The following is a 21,250-nucleotide window of genomic DNA, read 5'->3' as shown; positions in this document are numbered from 1 at the left end:
AATCAAACCAAGTCTTCTTTGTAAGCAAACTAAAATAATATGAATTGTAAAACCAAGAGCGGGGTCAGATGAAGAGGTACATTAGGCTTCAAAATTCCTCATTCCAGTGATGATATTCATGCAAAGAAATTTTTTAGCTTAACATCCCACATGTGATCTGTGCAAAGAACAGTAGGCCATAATCAGTTATGGGAATGAGGTGGCAGATTCCTTTGAAGGCTTCAGGTAACAACCTGAAGCTATGAAAATGAAGTTATTCACCAGAACCCTTGATTGATTATTTCAGTGCAACTTGTAAAGAGAGGAAGATGGGTTGGTGTACTACTAATTCTTTTGTATGGCTTAAAACCATCCATGTTAAGTGTCCAAGTCTAAGTTAATTGCTGCAGGTGATGGAGTGGAAAGCAGAGATACCACCAGGGCACAACTATTGGGATACTGGTTAACGAGGTCTTCCATAGTTTGAAGTCTGTTTCCACAGTCATAAATAGGACTGTGTCTCAGTCCCCATTTAATGAGAAGGTGGGTACATCTGCATGTGATATGCAGATGCAACTCAAAGTGGACCATAATTTTCCACACGAGTGAAAAGGCCCTGGGTTCTTCAATTGGATCTTTAATGAGGTTTTGTTCGGGACGTTGACATCCCTCCACCTTGCTTGCTGTTGATCTTCAGGGGGAAACTACGAGCCTCTGAGCTCTTGCACTGCAAGCCGGAAAGGTTTTCTGGATTTGATTTGGAATCTCGGCATGTTATTTAGGTCTTCATATACTGGAAGATCCTTGTTCCCTCAAATATGATGGGACTCCGGAGAATTCTCATGTTGCAGTAAACGTGCCAGTGTGTGAAGCCATAGTTGTGGTATTGATTTTACTGTGTCCATAATGATTTGCATGGTGGTGTTGAGAGCCTACAAAGGATGTGTGGGAGCTAGTATTCATCAGTAGAGTAGACAAGGGCCAGTGAAGAGATCGGTAAAATTTTTGCATCAGCTAGGTTGTTCCTGCCAATTTCTGGATGAGATTTACATGCATCTTTATTTTATTGTGGCTATTTTTCAGGTGCTGGTGGTATGCGAGGCTTTGGTCTAATGTCACACCAAGATATTTCATGGTGGGATCATTTCTTATCTTCTGGCCACAGGAGACCCGTGCAGTTCTGCCCTAGCCTTTCGATTGTTTAGATGGAATGCTGACACTGCAATCCTGGTGTGGTCCAGTTTTAGCTGCCAATATAAGAAATATTCTTCCATGGTTTTAAGGTCCTTAGTTAGGATTTGTTCTATGATAGGTAAATCCCACACCTGTGTAGTCAGAGCAATGTCATCTGCATAGACAAATTTCTGTGATGTTCAGGGAAGGTCGCTGGTGTAAATATCAAACAGGATTTTGGACTGATGGGCCATCATTGAGTGTATGGGGCCTATTGATCTGGTAACCAAGGAAAATACAAAACTTCTGATTGGTCACAACTTTTCAGAATAATTTTATTGTTGCATTGCATGGGATAACTTTGCTAGCTTTCAGGAGACAGTCAGGTGTATTAAATGAAGGAGTAGAGGTGCTGAATTAACACACAATTTATCTCAAAACTGCTTGGGGTTTTTAAACATCTATTTAACTATTTTAAATAATTTTCCATCATCTGAACCAGATTTGACTTCCAAGGGATTCTCTCTTCTGATTAGGTTCTTACATCAAGTCCTTCACCATGATATCTATTGGAAAGGGAAGGACTTCTCAAAATACTCTGGCAGATATAGATAGGGCTCATCCACTAAATCTATGGGGAGATTCCTTGGAATTTATTTTTCATATGAAGGAAGATCCTCCATTTGTTTTTGTTTTTAGTTTGAGGCAGTGCCAGTGTTTGTGCTTCAATTGGCTTTTTGATTACTCGTGTGTATATTTATTGTCCATTAGTTTGCTACATAGCAGCATTCAGTTTTGCTCCTACACTTGACCCACCTTAAAATTATATTCTGATAAAGTCATCTGGATTTTAAAGGCCAAGTTCTTCCCTTGGATGCACACATCAATCCTATTGATTCCCCTGCTGTTACTGCAGACTTCAGAGCATTATTAACTACATTAGTTATGGTAATATTCAAGGGTTTCTTAGCATGAATTGAAGCTTTTCTGACATGCTAATTATAAAGATCAATTTAAATGTATGCAGGATGAACAGGAATTGCATATTGTCAAATCAGAAAAGAAAATTTTGTTCATGCAATTTATGCTTCTGTAATGGTCTTGTAAACGGAGTTGAGTTTTTCTAAACTAATAATTGGTTTACTGTCTAGAGTACAGTGATCTCTGGATGTGATCACTTGCAACTTTTCCTGCTGAGACACTAGCACACACAAAAAAAAATTCTAGCACATCAGTTCACAAGCGCCAAAGCAAGAAACCTAACAAACATAGGCACTGGAAAGCCAGTATAAAAGCACTGTATTGTTTCATCTTGTCTTTATTCTCTGGCACTGTAGTCTAGTTCCATGAACCACTTTTAGCACATCTGTTTCTTGTGGAAACAAAGCAAATTCCTAAATAGTCGCAAACAAACAATTTCCTCAGAGCTGCTATGCAAGGCCATTGGCTCCATCTCTCACTAGCACCCACCACAAGCTAAAGATTTGCAAGTGAGTTTGGTATGAAAATTTATTCTCCTTTTAAACAATATTTATATTCATAAACCACAAGTGTATTATATTTTTCACTTTCATTTTCCTTGTGTGGGAACTCAAACTTTGCAGTTTTGGATTCTTTTAGATTGAGCTTAAAGTGTTTACAGCAGAAGTGCCCAGCACCTCTTTCTGTTGGGACTGTTAGTTTGCTGGACTTTTGCCGGTACATACTGATAACAAGGAAGCCTTCTCAACTGCTGCAGACAAGAAGTACCAGGGGATGTCACAAATTATTGCTTTTGTCTGGAGAAATCAAAGGCTTTTTGCAGATGCCAAGATTATTTTCTACTGCTTAGTAGTGACTAAAATTGCTCAGGTATAGAATTCGTTTGAATTTTAAAACGGTCCACAACATATTAAAAATGCAAGGGGGTTTGCCTCTGTAATGCCATGTTAGTTTCATTTAAACAGGTAAGTAAATATATTAAAAAAACAGCATCTTGGTTCTCCTTTACCTCAGTTTTTCAAGCTGTTATACTGAGCCCCTAGGATTTATTCTCTTTGCTTTGTGCCCCATAGAACACAACAACTTGATGACCCTTAGCTTCTCCTCCTTAGGTGTGCCACTCTTACCTCAAAAGCTCAATCCATCCAATTGTTCCCCATTCAGTTTGTGGAGAAGAGAAAAAGCTAGTGAAACCGAAGCTTGGCCTACTTTACAATATACCTGGGAGTGGTATCAGAACCTTCCGCCGTGCTCCCACATCTCCTGCCCCAGCTTAGACACCTATCCTCTTTTCATAGCTTAGGAGTTCTTCGTCTACAGTATAACTGTGGTATTGTTAAGGACACTGCAGGTGTCCCAGATTCTGACTAAATATTTAATATTTAGCATTTCCCTGTGACTTGGGAAGATTTAATTATGAATATTTTCAAACAGTAAAACTGACCAGAAGGAAGATTAGGGTAAACGATCTAAAAGTGGGCTCCATGTCCAAATTCCATTAACTGACATCAACTGGATTGCTGATTTGTGTCTTTTTAGCTGTAAACATGGTGAATGACAGTTTGGGATCCTTTGCTGAAATCCAAGGTTGTATGCTGGACACAGCTGCTACACCAGCTAAGCCTTTGCAGTCTCATTCTTTATTTGCAGAAACTAGACATGATTTTACTGCATTGACAAAATAGGTCAAGTAGATGGCTTCTGTATTTTTTCCCACCTTGTGTGGTTAGCTGCACTTTGCAACTGAACTGGTTTCCAGTTACCCTATGCTGGCTTTTAGGCATTATCATTTACTGTGGTCTCCATAATACCCAAGCACCACAAAAATATTAACGGATTTATCCTTGCAACATTCCTTTGGTAGAGAAGTAGCTCATCTAAGTTCTACAGTTGGTGATCTGACAAAGAGTAAGTGACTTGTCCGAGGTCATGCAGGAAACGTGTGGCAGAGCCATGAATAGAATTTACGTCACCTGTTTCCTAGTCCCATGCTTCAACCACACGACCAGATTTCCTGCATAGTAGATGTGATAAAATCTGACCTGGATTCTGCTTCACGTTACAGATAAGGCAGCTGTATTAACTCCTATATTATTTTTAAGTGGTCTTTGTTAATATAGCATTCTATTAAAATGAACCTCTGTAGGGTTGACTTGTTATTTCAGGAGTATCAGCCAAGTTTTACCTAGTGCAATCTAAGAACTGTCCAGCTGAATTGAAGGTTGTATGACATTAGATGAAAGCATGTTGTGGCAGACATGGGAGCAACTTCTGGTAATAATGTAAGGAGAAATGTAAAACCAAAGACAAGAAAATAGGGGTATAAATACTCTGGGATTATGTTTCTTTGCTGTGAGATTATGGCTGTTAAATATATTCCCCTGATTACATAATTACTGTGAAATGACTGCTGGTGGGGTGAGGATTTCTACTGTGTCCTATCTTATGGTTCATGTTAATATTTGGGTCTCACTGACAGAAGTTGCACAGTTGATTTGTTCTGTACAAATTCAAGAGCAGTTAATTCACAGCTAGTACCAGAGTATCAGAAGTGCTGTGACGGCTTAATTGGTTTCTTCCCATTTAGAGATGGATTTGGGAGGAACCTCTATGGATCCTACTGCCTCGAGTCATTCATGGAGGAGTGCAGTGATGGTTGTCTTAAGGTCTTACTGCTTGTCCTTCAGCCCCTACAAAAGCTGGCTTATAATAGCGAAGTTTAAAATGCTATCTATGCTTTTAATGTACATACAAACATCCTTTTTCATTAATCTGGAGCCCAGAGAGCATTACATTGCCTGATAGTATGTAGAGGTGACAGTGTTGTGTGGATTCCTTAAAATACCTGAAGGTTATGATAATGTGTGAGCAATAGCTCTCAGTTTATATCTGTTGCAGCACTTATTACCAGACAAGCTATATGGGCAAAAGAACTCACATTCTTCCAGTTGCTTCAAATCTGATTTTATACTGAATTTTAGTCTTTGATTAAGAAGAAATACTCATGTTCCATACACGCACTGCCAGAGCCTATAGCTATTGCATATTAAACCTTAAAGTAGAGAGGGCTCTAGGACCATGATTCAGCTTAAAGGTTTGTCTACAGTGCAATTGGAGGTGTGACTGTAGAGTGTGTAGAGATACCCGAGTTGGCTTTAATCTAGCTAGCTCAAACAACACTAGCAGTGAAGACATGTCAGCACAGGCGGCAGCATGGGTTAGCCACTAGAGTACACAACCAGCATCCCGGCTGGGTTTGTACAGCCCATGCTGCTGTGGCTTCACTGCTGTTCTTATTCAGGCTAGTTAGATCAAAAATACCTCGGTATATCTAGGCATGCTGCAGTCATATCTCCTGTGGCAGTGTAGGACATACCTCAAGTACTTTGCTGAACTGGAGTCTAGGTGCCGTAACAGCAGGTGCGCTGGAGAGGCTGCAGGTCAGTGATTGAAATGGAGGGGAAGCCTCAGGCCATTTCTGGTACACTGATTCTGAGTCCAGTAGCCTTCTGACTCTCTCCTACATTTCTAAGCCCCAAAGTGCTACCTGCTTTAAAATCAAATGCTGTAAAGGAAAAAATCTAGTATAAAAGTGTTCAACATGGTAACTCTATATCCGATATAAATAGGCTACTAAGCATTCCTTTTTACTACTCAACTGAACTGTGGTCCTCTAAACTGATATGCTCATCCATGCCAGGAATGCCAGGTTGTTTAGACTTTCCACAGTAGGCAGGCAACATTGTAAAAATCAAGACTGCGAGTTGGATGGTTTAGAACACAAGCCTGTCTTTGGGGAAGGCGGTTGTCAGTTATTCTCTAGGATAATCCTTATTCCTGTCTACTTGTTGACACCCTGATCACACTGATGTGTTGTGCATAGCTTTTGAACACTACATTGTAAGGTTAATGAGAAGCAGGGGAAGAGGAAGAAAGACTAGCTGCAAAAGTGGTTATAAAAACAAGGTTTTCTTTCATTATGAAAAGATAAATGAGGTGTGCAAAAGTTCATAGAGGGTAAAGAACCATCAAGATGGCATGGGCTGAAACGAAAAGATCTAGGCATTCATGGAATATGGAAGACATGGCAGAAATGTGGCTGCTGCAGACCTTGAGATAGTCATAAAAGATGTGCACTGGAGGAAAATATCACAGGGTACAAACAATAGCAGGGTGGATAAAGGCTGGTTTCTTTTGCCGCCTACTGTAAACGAATCATTCCTCCTGAATTCCTCCTCCTTCAATGCCATCCTTAATTAGCAGCCTTTTGCCATGCCAAATCTAAATATGAATCAGTACATCTTGACTTTGTGAAGAAAAATGGTATCTTTGACAGATTCAAAAATAAAAAGAAACCTTCCTCTTCATAGATCAGAGATGTTAAAGACAACATAACTTGTGTTTAGAAATGCACCATCTTATTTCTCTTCATCCGGCTGAGCAAAGTATGTCTGTGAGGAAGCTAATTTGTCAGGTGTCTATAAAGCAAGTTAAATTCCAGCTATTACAGAGCTTTTATAAGAGACTTTGCTGACCTGGTAGGTGGTGGAATATAAATAGATCAACAGTTCTCCCGTCTGCTGTTCTGCCTAATCGTTCCCTGCTTCCAGGATTGAAGGTGATTTGATCTATTGAGCCTTAAATCCCATAGGAAATAACAGAAGCATGAAAACTCAGTGTTGGTGAGGGATCTTGTGCTTTTTGATGTTACATGGAGAAGCTAGAATACAGATATATTCTTGTTGCTCCTTGTTTAAGTTACATGAGGCCATAATTCACTGGGTCTGTATCTTCTCTTTAACTTGCATCTTTAAGTTTCCTTCTTAGACATGCTTTCTTCAAAAAGAATGATTGTGTTAAACCCATATTAATGTACTTTGTCTACTTAATGATACTTCAGATGCCCTCCTGATCCTGCCTGCAAGTCCCCACTCCTCTTCAGAAGATGGAGCGTTTTTATTTTTAGTAACAATACGTCTCGTGCGGGGATGGAAGAATCGTAAACCAATTAAACACATTAGGAGATAACAGCGCATGTGGGTTTGGTTCAAGACCTCCATTTTCTTCTCTATGGGGTATGTCCTCGTGCCAGGCTTTCCATCCAAGATGACGGAAATAGTAAGATAAGCTGCTAACTAGGTCAGCCGTGGAGCTGCTGCTTTGTCAGGTATTCCCTAGCCAGTGACTTTTAGCCCATTATAGTAATCTCTGGAACTGAACTCAGATTTTGAGTTAGGTAATCATTTTCAGATCTCTGATGATTAAGAAAGACAAAATTTTAATTAAAAATCAGAATTTGAGGGACTTTGTCCTGTTCAAAATATTTTGTGTATGGGGGGTTAGATTTTTTCTCTTTAATAATGCTGAGCTGCTTAGGAAAACATTTGTAAAATGGCTAGTGTATTATGGTCTCTTAAAATATGTTTGAGTTTATAAAAAGAGTAATTGGTGCCATTTGTCTGTTTAGGGATTTTTTAAACTCTGTTTTGTGCTCCTAATTAATGGCCAGGTTGATTTTTAAATGTATTTTTTCATTCATAGATGTCTACAAGAGCTTGTGCCGAGTTTACACATTAGTCCATCATGGCGAAGAGTCCTTTAGCTGCATAGGTGTTAAACCTTTATTCATTTGGTACTGCAATTTAAGCCTTGATTGTTGAAATACAGGGTATCTTCTAGGAATTATGGCATGAATTGCTGACCTACCAACTCAGGACAGCAGGGATCTAGTGTTAAGCTTTTTACTTCTAATTGATCTTTAAATTGACAGAATACAAAGCACAGAGGAGACAATCACACATATTACACTGGAACATCGATATAGAACAAAATTTGCCACAGCCTGAAAGTCTAACACTTCTATTGTCAAAATAGGCTGCAGTGTCCAATATGGAAGCATAATTTAAATTACCAATTCATTTGGATTTCAGCTAGAGAGAAATCCTATTAGACCGTCAACTTCTGTCTTTTATGCCTACACCAATATTTTTACTGACCAGAAATAGGTCAGTATAGCCCATAATCCTGTGCTTAGAGTAATAATGTCCCATACATCCACCTGTGTTGTGTTCGTGCAAGTAATTCAGTTATGAGACTAGAGATTATCAAGGAGGTTCTGACAGAATATGGTCTTCATGACATTGGCGTGCATGTGATTTCAGATGGCCAGGAAGCATGAAGTGCAAGGATGGTCTAGTGAGAAGGCTAACTGTGCGATTTAGGAAACCCAGGTTCAGTTCCCTGCTCCCTCACAGGCTACATGTGTGACCTTGGCCAAGTCACTTAGGCCCAGGTTTTTAAATGTATTTAGATGTTGCACCACTCAAGATTCTCTTTCAAGTGCGTAACTCTGTTTTGACGATAAGATTTAGGATCCTAAGTCACTTAGACTTTGCAATGCTGAGTGAAGCAATGGCTATAAATAGCTTAAAAATCTGCATCTCCCGAATTCACAGGGAAGTTGTGAAGATAAATACATTAAAGTTTGTGAGACACGTTGATACTGTGGTAATTGGGTCACAGAAGCATCTTAAAATATAGCGTCATTCCTGGTGATCCTCTGGTTTATAGGTGTCTGCACTGCACACAAACTATCTGTGTAACTCTTCTCTAGGTCTGTGTTTTCAAGTTGTCAGTTGGAAACTTTGTATTTAAAACATTACTAGAAATTTTAAGCCAACTTCCTCCCTCCTCCACACAGTGATGTTTGTTTCAAAATTGTGTAAGTAAAATAAAAGCTGCTAAAGCATCTGTTTTCTCTCCTGGACCCCAGAAAAACCTTGAGTGCTTTCAATACTGTCACTGAGCTGCATAGAGATTAAGTGAGTCTGCCCAGAGATTAAGACATTAGAAACTGAAATAAATACATGTGTATAACTCTGCCTGACCATGTTTCTCCTCCCTTGTTAAGCTTCATGTTGCCCCCAGCCCAGTTTTTCCACCCTTATCTGCCTGTTTGTCAGCACCTCTCACACTCACTTTCTTCTTGACAGCCCTCTGTACATAGTATAACCACTGAGTTCATCCACAAGGCCCCCTCCTGGTCTTTCCTACAGACCTGCTTCTGCTGTGCTGCTACAGTGAATAGCATTGACTTCTCTAGATAACCCTAAATGCTATCAGAATGAAAGCTTTGCAGGGCAGGGGATGTCTCTTCTTGAATGCCTGGAAAGTGCCAAGCACAAAGTGGGCACTGCCATAAACTGACTAGTACCTAGAGAGGATGCTGCAAAAATCTGAATTGACAATTTCTCCTGTTTTTCTGTAGGTTCATGCTGCAGCTCTCTCATAAGGGCAGATGTCCTGCTATGCTCCAATACCTCAGCATGTAATGTGCTGGTGACTTCTTCAGTAATGATCAGCTGTGGAAACAGGGAGTGGGTTTTGGGAATATGGCAAGTCTGCTTTAGACTTTCTGAAGGATGTATTCATCAGGGTATACAATATTGACTGTCCAGAATGGTTTTGCAGACTCCGTATTAAAGAGTATGGGTGTGTGCACAGCATACATTATGGGATAGATTTTCAAGAGCACAAATGACCCAGGCTAATTGCTATTTGTGCTTTTGAAAGTGTCTGAGTCCACACTCCTATATAACATCCATGAGTATAACCACCGTACCATTAGAAGGCTGGTACATAACACTTGCAAACTTACTCCCTGCTCACTCTTACTAGGTGTGTTTAGCTCTTGTTCCTCTGGGAAATTCCACCAGGGGTGTGCTGTTCTTGGAGAATTCCAGTTAATATGGGAGTGACGTGCCAAAAAAGTTAGAACAACCCTCTTTACTACAGTCTGCAGATCAGGAAAATTGATCCAACATTCTTCCTTCTCTAGTGACGTGGGGTATGTTTCTTTTATCTTTCTCTTTTTCCCATTTGTCTTGAGAGGTGAGGAAACAGTGATGAGGGATTGTATTATAGAATTATCTGCTATAGATGCAAACGCTGCTGCTTGCTTCCCTGCAGCATGGTGATGTTTGCCTTATTTAATAGACACAAGTGGAATATAGTAAACAAGGCCAAAGAGCATCAGGTTTTAAGTGAAAACTTAAGGAGTGGATGCCCATCTCTTGTTGCATTGAGCGTGGTCTAGCGCGGATTTATTTTTAAACCATGAGAGGGATAGTTCCTCTCTTGGTGCTGTAACTCCAAATACATGGCCAGTCAAAACAAGGTTTTAGTATAACTCAGCTGCTTAATTCTGAGTAGCCTATTTCAGTGCTTGGGAAAGAGCAATGGCCACAGAGTCTAAAAGCAGAGTTTATTTTCCTTAATCACCTCCCAATCAGAAATTGGATGAACCTTCGGGATGCAGAGACGGGGAAAATCCTCTGGCAAGGAACAGAAGATCTGTCTGTACCTGGAGTGGAGCATGAAGGTAAGCTGTGGCCTCACTGTTGGGCTGGGAAATACAGTATGGACAGGGCATGATAGCAGTCAGCATGGCACTGCTTTTGAAGGGTAGACTGTTTGGCTGGGGCTTTCATTCTACAGCACAAGAAGCAGGTGGATCAGTTACAGGCAAATGAGAGATGTTAGGACTGATACAAGGAGCTCAGTGAGAGATGTTAGGACTGATACAAGGAGCTCAGTGGGTTGATGGATTAACTGTTCACTTCTGCACACTTGATTGTCAAACTTTTCCTCTTAGTACATTTTAAAAAAAAAGCCTTACAACACAATTGGACTCAGGTCAGTATCACTGGTAATCGAGGACTGGGCTAGTAGTTGTATTGGTCAGGGCTCAGGCGTAGTGGGAGAGCCATATGGAGAAACATACATATTGTCTGCCCTCTGCCTGCTCTTGACCAATCCTCTTACTTACTTTCTTCAAAACCAAATGTTTCCAATGCTTTGAAGTGGTAAATGGGACACCTCTCTGCTTTCCACTTCTGGCTATGGCTTCTTTCCCTTTCAGTCTTTGGTATCTGTTCCGAGAGGCCTAGCAAAGTATTCCATTATCTATTACCTTTTCACACTTGCCAAAAAAAAGCACAGCACTTTGATATCTACGTCCCATTCTAGTGTAGAAACATGTCGGTAAGGGATAGTAATTGAAAGCAAGCCTACCACAGTATAGACTGTCACATTGGCTATGTATAGAACAGCGTAGCCTCAGCAAATTCACTCCAAAGGCTTTTCTAGTAATGTGAGCACCATTCAAATAGTCTATGAAGAGTGGATGATCTTGGTCATCAGTTTACTTCAGCATTACTTAGTAATTTTTTGCTTAAATGTCAAGGGCTGAATCCTGCTTTGTGATACTAGAGCATTCATCTCCCTGTGAATTATAAAATCTGCTACCATGCAAAGGCAGCAGGCAGTTTATAAAGGCATATGGCACCTTAGAATGGACAGCGGGATCCATCTCTTAAGTTACTCCTTTGTAAAGTTGTTTTTTTAAATGGTAATGCTGTCAGGGTAGAGGGGATGGAGAACTGGAGCTGCTTTAATACAGTATTGGGCTCTGTAGGATTAGTCCTCAGTCAACACTCTCCCACATCACACAAACAGTGCACATCTGGGCATCACAGTCATTGCTCAAGAGAGGCCTGATGCTATAATAGGAAGGTTGTGGGTCTGAACTGAAATGCAGAATTAGATAAAAGAAGCACAGTGGTAAAACATTAATCTGGCCTCTTCTGAGCTCATGCCCTTCAGCCTGGCTGACAAGTCTCTCCCGGTCTCACTAGTGCTTTTTAGCAGCAAATAGCTGCAGTCCTGTTAACATATCTAGTAACATATTCTGCTACTATCGCACACCTAGCAAAAAATTAGAAATGCCATAATTGCAAACATAACTGACCATATGGAACTGATTCTGAAACCAAGGAACTATTTAACAGTACATCAAAACCTCTGTACAACAGGCCTTATACAGATGCCTGCTGTGAAGGGAAAGGTTCCAGCAATTTTAAGTACAACTGTATTAAAATAATTGAAACGCAGAATTTTTTTTTTTTTTAAACATAAAGTAATTCTGCAGCCTGGTGCTTTGCTTAAACTATGGGGGAGTGCTGCTTTGCCCTCTTTTTAGCCACGGTGTAATATTGGGTGTGAAGGCAAGAAAGGGTCTGAAAAAGAACGAGAGTGGCTACTAGCAGCCCAGGGAGGAACAAGACACTGGGCTGCAGGAAGCAGAAAATGTAATTCCTGATGCATTTGTTCCCATTTTTCTCTGACTTCCTTTTATAACTTCCCCCCAGAGGCACCAATAGCTTCTGAACTGTCTTCCTGCACTGTATCTAGACAGACTGTTACACTTTCTTGGCTCTATGTAGCTTCTGTAGGCTACAGGGTGGCGTGTTTTTTTTGTGGCTAGAAGAGAAGGTTGGACTCTTGAGTTCTAGGCCCAGCTCTGTCACTTGGGCAAGTCCTCTCACCCCTCAGTGCCTTAGATTTCCTCCTTATCTAAACCAGTGAGAATACGCGTCTACTTTACGGATATACTGGGACTTCGTTAAAACACTCTCCAGTGGCTTTCAGGCTCTCCTATGTCAGAAGTGTACAGTACTAATATCATTTCAGCTATTGTAATGTCATGGCAATTCATAGCAAGTCACTGTCTGGTCATGGTGAACATGAAGAGTCAAATATAGAGCAAAAGGTTCCAAAGGTCAGTTATGCAAAATACAGACTATTAAGAGTAATTGAAAGACATTTACAGTCATTAACAGCAAAACACCATCACACTAATATGTATCAGGGCCCAACTAAATACAGTGAAAATGGTTTAATGAGGTGCTGTGTCATTAAATGGGCAGGCCATATTCACAATAGGCTGCAGTCTGTACTTGCAAAGAACAGAGGGGGATGTTGGTGCGATGCAACAAAAATAGCTTAAAATTATTAGTGGTTTGGGGGTAAAACTTCAAGCAGCTCCACTGTGCTTCTGTTTTTAAATCATGGGCTCTGTGTTCCTCCCGGGGACAAAATGGTGGCCTACATCATGATCCCCTATAGCTCTCTAGATCAGCATCAAATCAAAGTCCCAGTCCAATACATTAGATGGATTTGCCTGGGGGTTGATGGGCTTTTCCTTTTATTAAACAGCAGCTTGCTGTCTGCTTGTGGACATTGTGATAGGTTTTCTGTTTAGGAGCAGCAGTTGTTCGTAAAATATGTCCTAAGAAATTGACAAGCAAACACTTCCTAGTTCCCTGTAAGGCTAGAGAATCACACCACTAAAGAGTGAAGGGCTTGGTAGTGTACTGAATATGCCCCTTTATCCTTGTTATTGGGACATTTCAGCACATTGATGATCCCAGACGTCCTCCTCACCTCTGCTTCCCCTGAAGACCTTACAGAATCAGCTACAGGTGGCTGTTTGCTACCCTAGGATGCCAGATCTCTTGTCTCTAAAAATGTGCCTTTTTATTGCCCATCTTGGGAACCCAACACTTCCTGTGCACTTAGAGAATGGCTCCCAGAGTTCATGCGACATTTCGCTTGCTGGACTGGGAAATGACAATTTGGTGTTTGATCAGGATACAGCCAGCCTGAAAAGGGAGGCTGGAGGGAGAAGATTACTGGTGTAATGTGCAGAGTAGCCCTCTGGCTGTTTGCCATGTTTAGCATTTTTTCCTAAAGTAATTTGTAATGTTGCAGATCACATTTTAGTCTGAGGCAATGTGGCTTCAGTAGTAGATTGCCAAGAATGAGGAGTCAAGAGACCTGGGTTTTGTTCTGGCTCTGCCACAGACTTGCTGTGAAATGCTGGACAAGGGATTAGGCTAAAGCCATCTGTGCCTTAGTGTCCATTTCTGTAGAATGGAACTCCTAATTTTCATTGCTTTTTGGACCTGATTGTGCTCAGAGCCTCTGCATTAGCATTGCGTTAGCATTTCAGAGAGTAGCATAATAGCACTTGCAACAGCAGAGTTTGTTTTACTACTTGGCAGAGTAACGGTTGTCTGATTTGCTTTCGCAGCTCGCGTTCCTAAGAAAATCCTGAAATGCAAAGCAGTGTCTCGGGAACTAAACTTCTCCTCGGCAGAACAAATGGAAAAATTCCGCCTGGAACAGAAAGTTTATTTCAAAGGGCAGTGTCTAGAAGGTATCAGTCTATTCTGTGGGTAGCTATGCTGTAATGTGGTGAACTGGTACTTTGTAAAAGGGCTGGGATTGAGGGTAATGAGATGGGCTGCACATTTTTTATTTAATTTTTAAGAGTAACGTTGAGGTGGTGAGCTACGTAGGTCTAATGGCCAAAGTGTTAAAGTGACCATTCCATAATTGTATTAACACGTATGCAAGCAAGGCCTGTTCATGCGACCCTATAACAGCATGATCCGAATGTGCCTTGTTGCAATATTACTCTTAATCTGGAGGATATCAGAGTACTAAGCCTCCCTGTTTTGATTTATTTATTATGCCCCTATGTTGAGCTGTCCTTACATGGGAAAGGTGTTGAAGAGGAGGGGGATTTAGAACACTCTAAAGATTGGTTGGGAACACTAAAATCTAACATGGCCAAATTTCTAATGAGTGTTAATCACAAGAAAAGTGGCACCACTGTACCATTGCTTTTTAGATCTACTCCTCAAGGGCCTAGTGGAGGGGGGTGGGGAGATGTTTAGTGCAGACAGTTGTAAAATCCTAGTTTTTACATCGCATTTCCCTTCTTCTGAATTTAAATACAGTCTGCTGGCAGAGCAAAAGGTGTGTCAGATACTGACAGTGTTAGGAGTTGGGTGAAGAGCAATAGGACCATTGTGGTTTTCTTAGGAAGCTTTTGGATCTTTTTACACTTTACAGAATGGTTCTTTGAATTCGGCTTTGTGATCCCTAACTCCACAAACACTTGGCAGTCCTTGATAGAGGCAGCGCCAGAATCACAGATGATGCCAGCTAATGTTTTAACGTGAGTTAAAGGAAGGGGGTTTAACGTGGGGTTAAAGGATCTGAGAACACATGGGGTGGGGGAGGAAGCAGTGCTTGGCATTTCCATGGGTGCAGAAGAGTAAAATTGGATGATTGTTCAAAATGTGAAGCAGGAGGGAGTTGATATTGATACTCAGTCACCTTTAGTATTGCCAGCTATTGAGAGTACTCCCCAGTTCCCTCTTTCCCATAGGCCTAATTTGCTTTAATACAGGTGATAAGACTTTTGAAAGATGGGAATTGATCCTCTCTTAAATACTGGAGCTGCCTTTAAAGGTGACCTGTGCAGGAGTTTAAAATTCTGTTCTGGTGCCTTCAACATCCAGGCTAAGCAGATACTCCGTGCATTCCCATAAAGCCAGCTGTTGCTGACTGGCTCTTGCTCCAAGATCTCTGCAGGCATTATTCAATGGGTGTCACTTATGGGATCTCTGGGACCTGAAGTTGGCTTGTTTTAACACTACACTTTTGTCAAGCTTCAAATATTTTAACCTCTTTTGGATATAAAATAACTTAGTCATACAAAAGTGTGTGTGACCAGAATAAAACCCCTTTGATTGACTCCTTACACATTGACTTCAAGGGAGATAATCAATTCATTGGACTTGGATCAGGCTAGTTAGTAGTAGGGCATCGCCCTGAATGGGAGCTGTGGGATGCAAGTTAATACGGCTGTGGTAGGATGAGGGAAGAGAAGACAGACCCTTGGGAAGCAGTAATCCCTGAAAAAGGCCATCATCCCTATAGGAGCAGATGGTACCAGGCTAGATATGTGCTGGCAAAACGTTTCTCACTTGTCTGTCACCAGCAGAGACAAGCGGATGTCTGAATCCTCTTTCCAGTTTAGGCAGGTAGCGGGAAATCAGGCACACCAAGACTGGTGTGCTCCTAAAAGATCCTTCTTCTCAAACTTCTCCGTTGCTCGCTCCCTGCCCTGCTGGAAGCTAGACATACAGTGAGTGAGCTGTGGTTGCAACCACTCTCTTTGATGTCACAAAAGTCTTTGACAGCACTTTTCAAGAAGAGGATAGACTCTGAAGAGAGACAAGAGCAATAAGTGAAGGGGTTAAAGCAGTGCTACCCGGGAGCTCTTTCTGTGGGCTCTGCAAGCAGCCCCAGCTCCTAGTGAGCACTGGGGAAGCCAGACTGCAAGATCCTGAATAAAGACAAAAGCTCACCTGACAAGACACAATTCTCCCCTCGCCAGGAAGCAGGAAGTTTTCAGGACTGATCCCTATTGAGGATGGCAAGGGTACAGGAGTGTTTTCCATCCCCCAGTTCTCTGTAGGTTCCAAATTCACCAAACTTACTAGGCCTCTCACTTCTCCATTCCACTCTCCAAAGGCCTCCTAGAATTAGAACCTTTAAACCTGTGCTGAGCCCAAATGGACCTGACTGCAAGTGTCGGGTGCGGGGCAGGTCTGAAAACAACCCAACCCTCTCTGGGTTGGCTAGACTCTGATCACCTCTTCCTGCCAGTGGGGTTGGCAGAGCAGCTGCATACCCGGCTCTTGCCAGCCACCACTGCCTCGCTGCACCGTGTGCACTGCGAGTGAGTGTGCCGGTGAGTTGCAGCATCTCTGACTGCAGTATACACGGTGCAGCGAGGCGACGCTGGCCATGCAACGTCTCTGTCAACCCCACTGGCAGGAGGTGGCCAGAGACGGAGCGCGAGCATGGGAGGTGGGAAGCAGAAAGCCACCACCAGGCCACGCTCTGAGGATGAAGTGGTGGCACCGATTCAGGTTGGGGGGGAAGTGTTGGGTTGGGTGTGAAAGAGACTCACCACTCGGGTTGTATGTGGCCCGGCTGTGCCCAAGTCCAGGGCAGGCTTTAAAATTAGACCCAAGCAGACCTCTACCTAAAATCCTTCCAGAGGGTTTCACAGTTCCTTAGCAGGGGCATCTGTCTGTGACCCCCTCTGCAGCAAAATCCTCCTCTGGGCCTGGTCATCTGGCTCTCCAGAATCTCATGTTTGCCTCCAGCCTTCTCCTGACTACAGGAAAAGGGAGGCGTGTTTGGTATCTGCCCTAGTTTGTCCCTGTAGGGTGCCTCGCCCCAGACATCCTGCCCTGGATATAGACATCGCTGTAGAGCTGCTTTGGAGTGTGGGGTCTGGTCCTCTAGCTGTAAGGGGTAGGGAGGCAGTAACGCCTCCTGTGTGGCTGAGGGGCCCCTGGAAACCAAGGTAAAGACAATCCTTCCACCTCTTCAGAGAGTGCAGGTGGCAGAGGCTCTTCAGAAGCTTTCCTGGTCAGTAGCCCTGCTCTCTGGGGCTAGGTGCTCTAGCCCTGCTTCCCTCCAGTAGCCACCCTGCACTGGCTTTGGATCCTCCCTCTTCAGGAGCTGCCCCTTGCCCAGCCTCCCACATGCACTGGCTTGGGGCTGATCATGCCCCAGGAGCTCTTTAACCCCTTCCTGACTGGCTGAGTACCTGTCCTACCACTGTACCAAATGAGGTTTCCCCCAAAGGGGTTCCCAGGGTGACTGGGGATATTTCAGTGGCTGGAGGAGGAGAACTCTCCTCTCCACGTCAGGAAAAAATTGGCAAAACTTTATTACTAATCCCAGTTTAGCTTCACCAGTTAGTAATGTAGATGGGTCACTAGCTGCTCTGATTTTAAACACCATCTCAACTAGACTTGCTTCGACACATGGACCGCTGGGCCCTTGGCCCCCGTGTTCCTACATTTAATTTTGCTGCTTTGGTGAACAGAACACATGAAACAAACTCAGGTCGGCAGCGCTCGTAGTCATACCAAAACCTACATTCCATGTGCGGGACTGGAGCTTTCCACTGCGGTTCAGACAGGACACTCAGGAACATGCACTCACTGTTAAGCATTTCTTGGGAGAACGATATTGGTTGAGGTAGCTCCCTAGTGCTAGAGGGCAGATGGGGACATGGCGAGCAATAACATAGTGGGAAGTGTGGTGCAGCTTTTCTTGTCCCCCAGTAGAGGACGAGTAACACACGGTGACCAGCCATGCTTCTCCTTTACCCATGGCTTCAAAACCATCGTGCAGAAGTGAACCATTCGTGGGTATGGTATACATCTCTCCTGGTCTGCTCTGTGACACAGCCAGAGCGACATTTAACCCAGCAAACAGACACTGCTCATCTTTAAGTGGGGGAGCCACTCCCTGTAGGAATGCAGCAGGCAAGTCTCCCATTGTGTGGGGGAAATAAGGCTGATGGCACTTTCTATAAAACAGCCCTCCCCATTCTTCCAGAACTGATGGCGTAGGGTCAGGGTGCGGCTTCCCTTTGCACTATTCAGTGGTTACATGGAATATTCTAAAATAAAAGGCAGCCGCATATTGTGGAGATGGGGCGCGAGCTCAGGCCAGCCCAATCACCATTAGCAGTTGTATTCTGTAATTGCGGTTCTCTAACATCTCCTTGCTTTCCTTTTAATTTCCCTCCACAGTGGTAACGTTATTATAGAAACCAAGTTCTTCGACGATGATCTCCTCGTTAGCACTTCCAGAGTGAGACTTTTCTACGTTTGAGATCGGGGTGGGGAGGCTGCGGGCTGTTTTTAGTTTTCCTCTGTACAGTTCTTGGTGCAGAACCCCTGCCTATCCAGTGGAAGACACTTCATGTAGGTAGTGAGCCTGGGGACAAGCTCACCGGGGGTTGTGACGTTTGCTCATCAGTTATTTTGTTTTCTCTTCCGACCAAACCAAACCCTGAGAGACGCAATCATCAGCTCAGTGACAGGGGAAAATAAAGACTCTGTAAAAATGGGCAAAAATGGTTGTGCAGAACCAACACTGTAAATTATGTTAGTTTCATCCTTTGTACTTCTCTGGATCTTGGTACGTAATCGCTCACTTCCATTTGCACCTTCTCTCAACACTTTTTTGGATTAAATTAACTTTTTGCTTCCCCTGTTTGGTTTTTATGCTCTCTGGGTTTCTGTGTAAATGATCTATGCATCCTCATACCCTAACCTTGTAAAATAGTCTGATATTACATAATGTAATTAAAGCAAATTTCTGAATTAAAACATTCGTACCGGCCAAAGAATGGAAATGGTTTCAGCTGTGTGGTTCCCCGCCCCCTTATTTTAAAAACGAGAGCAAGTGACAGCCTGGATCTCGCTAGCCCATTCTCAGCAAGCCAACGGCAGCAGAACAAAGGCCTCTGTAGCAATGCCATGCTCACTAAGTTCTTGCTGGACTCTGCTCCGTAAGGCTTCCTCCAAATGAGTTGAAAGCTTTGGAGGATGACCTGGTCTTCCTTCAGATTTCCCCCTCCACACAACGAGTGTCCCTGTTCATTCAACCAGTGGTTATTCATTTCCCCGGGCAGCAATGCATATACTGTAGCACATGTGGAAAATGGGGCTTGTACTGAATGTACTAGGACTTTACATGGTCTGCACTGCTCACAGACTCACAGAAGAGTGGCTTCAACTATGATCACTAAAGATACCTCTTCCTTGAGTTTACTAGAGATTGAATTGCTGTATTGGGAGCTTTGTTTGGGCTGCAGTGGCTAACATCACGAGTGCTACTGGGCACCCAGCTTTAATGGTATATGGTGGTGTGTAAGAGTCTCCTTAGGCTTTTCTCCCAGATGGGAAGAGATCCTGGCCATACCCTGTTATTTCCACTGGGTGACTTACACACAGGCCTCAGTTTCTTATTTCTTGCAAGGGGGACCCTGCCTTATGTGGGCCTTTTTTAGTCTCTTCTGATGGGGATCAAAAGGAAGTTACATGTCCCAGCACACCCAAGAATAACTCCCTGGAGCCAACTCAAAGGGAAAGAGGCCAACATACCTTCTTACTTCAGGGTTGTCTTCATAGTCTTTCTGGCTGGGCAGCTGAGTGGGGCTCACTCTGTCAGGCTCCCCCTGGAAGTTGGCTGCACTGTCTGTAGGGTCAGAGGAAGATCTGGCTGGGAGCTCCTCTTGAGGTTTCAGGAGTCACTTCATCAATTTCCTGCTCAGAGTGATCTCTCAGCTGACTGCAGTTTCCTCCCTTTTAAAGGCCTCCTTCCTATCATACATGATTGACAGAGCTAGCCCCACACACCAACCAATCTGGGGCCTTCCTCAGTGTGGGGCTATATACCCCACCACTGGGTGCTTCAGCTGCAAAGGGCTTTAACAAACAACTAAACACTCGCTGCTCCTGTTACATTTTTCATATGACGTGGCTTATAATTAGCACCCTTCATTCCCTGAGTAAACGTAAAACTTGTACAGCCTGGGCCTTCAGTTTCTGCTCTCAAACAGCACTGCCAGTTTTATGCTAGTTGACACTGATGAACTTAATGAGGATTGTGAGGTCAAACTGTCCTGTGAACGGGGACTAATTCAAATGAAAATGCTAGGGAAAGCAATGCATCTTTTCAGCTCCTGGATCCACCCACTGCCGATGGTGCTTTAAAAGGTTGCTTTTACTTTTGTATTTGACTGAACTGCTGCGGGCATGTTGATCGTGGAGAAAAAAGTGCATCAGTCCCCCTCAGCAGCTGCCTCCTCCTCATGTGCGAGCCCACTGGACATACAGGGCAGAGCATTGCCAGCAGCATGCCCCAGCGAGGTCATTCCCGGCTGAAGGCATCAAATGGCGCGCCATGGTTTGACACACTAGTATGTTAAAGCACACTGTGGCATTTCCAAGGGGCAGCAGCAGGGGCCGCATGGCCAGCAAGTGACTGCACTATAGAGTCACACCTTGGCTTGCTGTATGCTAAATTACCATGTTAACAAGCCCCGAGACTCATGCAGTGGGGGACTGGGCAAGGGGAGGTGGGGATAGGGGCGTGGTTGGGGGTGGGAATCACTCTTGGGAAGCAGTCTGCAGATGTCATGTCTCTAACCAACGTAATGTAAACTCTGCCAAGCAGGCTCAAGCCCGCTGCAGGGGCAGAATTCAGGCACATGTGCCAAGCCAGGAGCGTTCAGTACGTGGCATATACAGTACCTAGTTTATAGCACAGTTCCCTTTTCAAACGGAAACTAATCTACACCTGCCAGGTAAGATTACAGCACACGGCTGCTTACACCTGTCCCTGGTAGGAGCTTCAGCCCATTTCACTGTTTACATGGCGCTACAGTCTGATGTTTACAGCTGGGCGTTTAGACAATTAGCCAGTGACACAAACTGCACAACATAGGAGCAGGGAGCGTTTCTGTCGGATGAATAAAATAGGCGTGCACGTGAGTTTTTTTAAAAACTAAACTCATGGTTAGTTTGTGGGTACCTGTAACACC

At 43.2% G+C, this 21,250-nt stretch overlaps 1 protein-coding gene across 1 annotated transcript in view; it reads left to right on the top strand.

Annotated features, from left to right (window-relative positions):
- PDE6D (phosphodiesterase 6D) overlaps positions 1–19,061 on the top strand; it is a 44,284-nt gene extending 25,223 nt beyond the window's left edge. Inside the window, exons 2-5 of the mRNA XM_067561032.1 lie at positions 10,425–10,513; positions 14,066–14,191; positions 14,893–14,998; positions 18,450–19,061. Of these exons, the coding sequence (XP_067417133.1) occupies positions 10,425–10,513; positions 14,066–14,191; positions 14,893–14,998; positions 18,450–18,531 (403 nt within the window). The 3' untranslated portion in view covers positions 18,532–19,061. The remainder of the gene's footprint in view (positions 1–10,424; positions 10,514–14,065; positions 14,192–14,892; positions 14,999–18,449) is intronic.
- The last annotated feature ends 2,189 nt before the right edge of the window (positions 19,062–21,250 follow it).

This window comes from Emydura macquarii, unplaced genomic scaffold (assembly GCF_026122565.2).
Source record: "Emydura macquarii macquarii isolate MOO-44397 ecotype Brisbane River unplaced genomic scaffold, CSIRO-AGI_Emac_v2 contig_2365, whole genome shotgun sequence".
Lineage (NCBI taxonomy): Eukaryota > Metazoa > Chordata > Testudines > Chelidae > Emydura > Emydura macquarii.
Note: the sequence above shows the minus strand (reverse complement) of the source record. Positions and strands in the feature narration are given on the sequence as shown.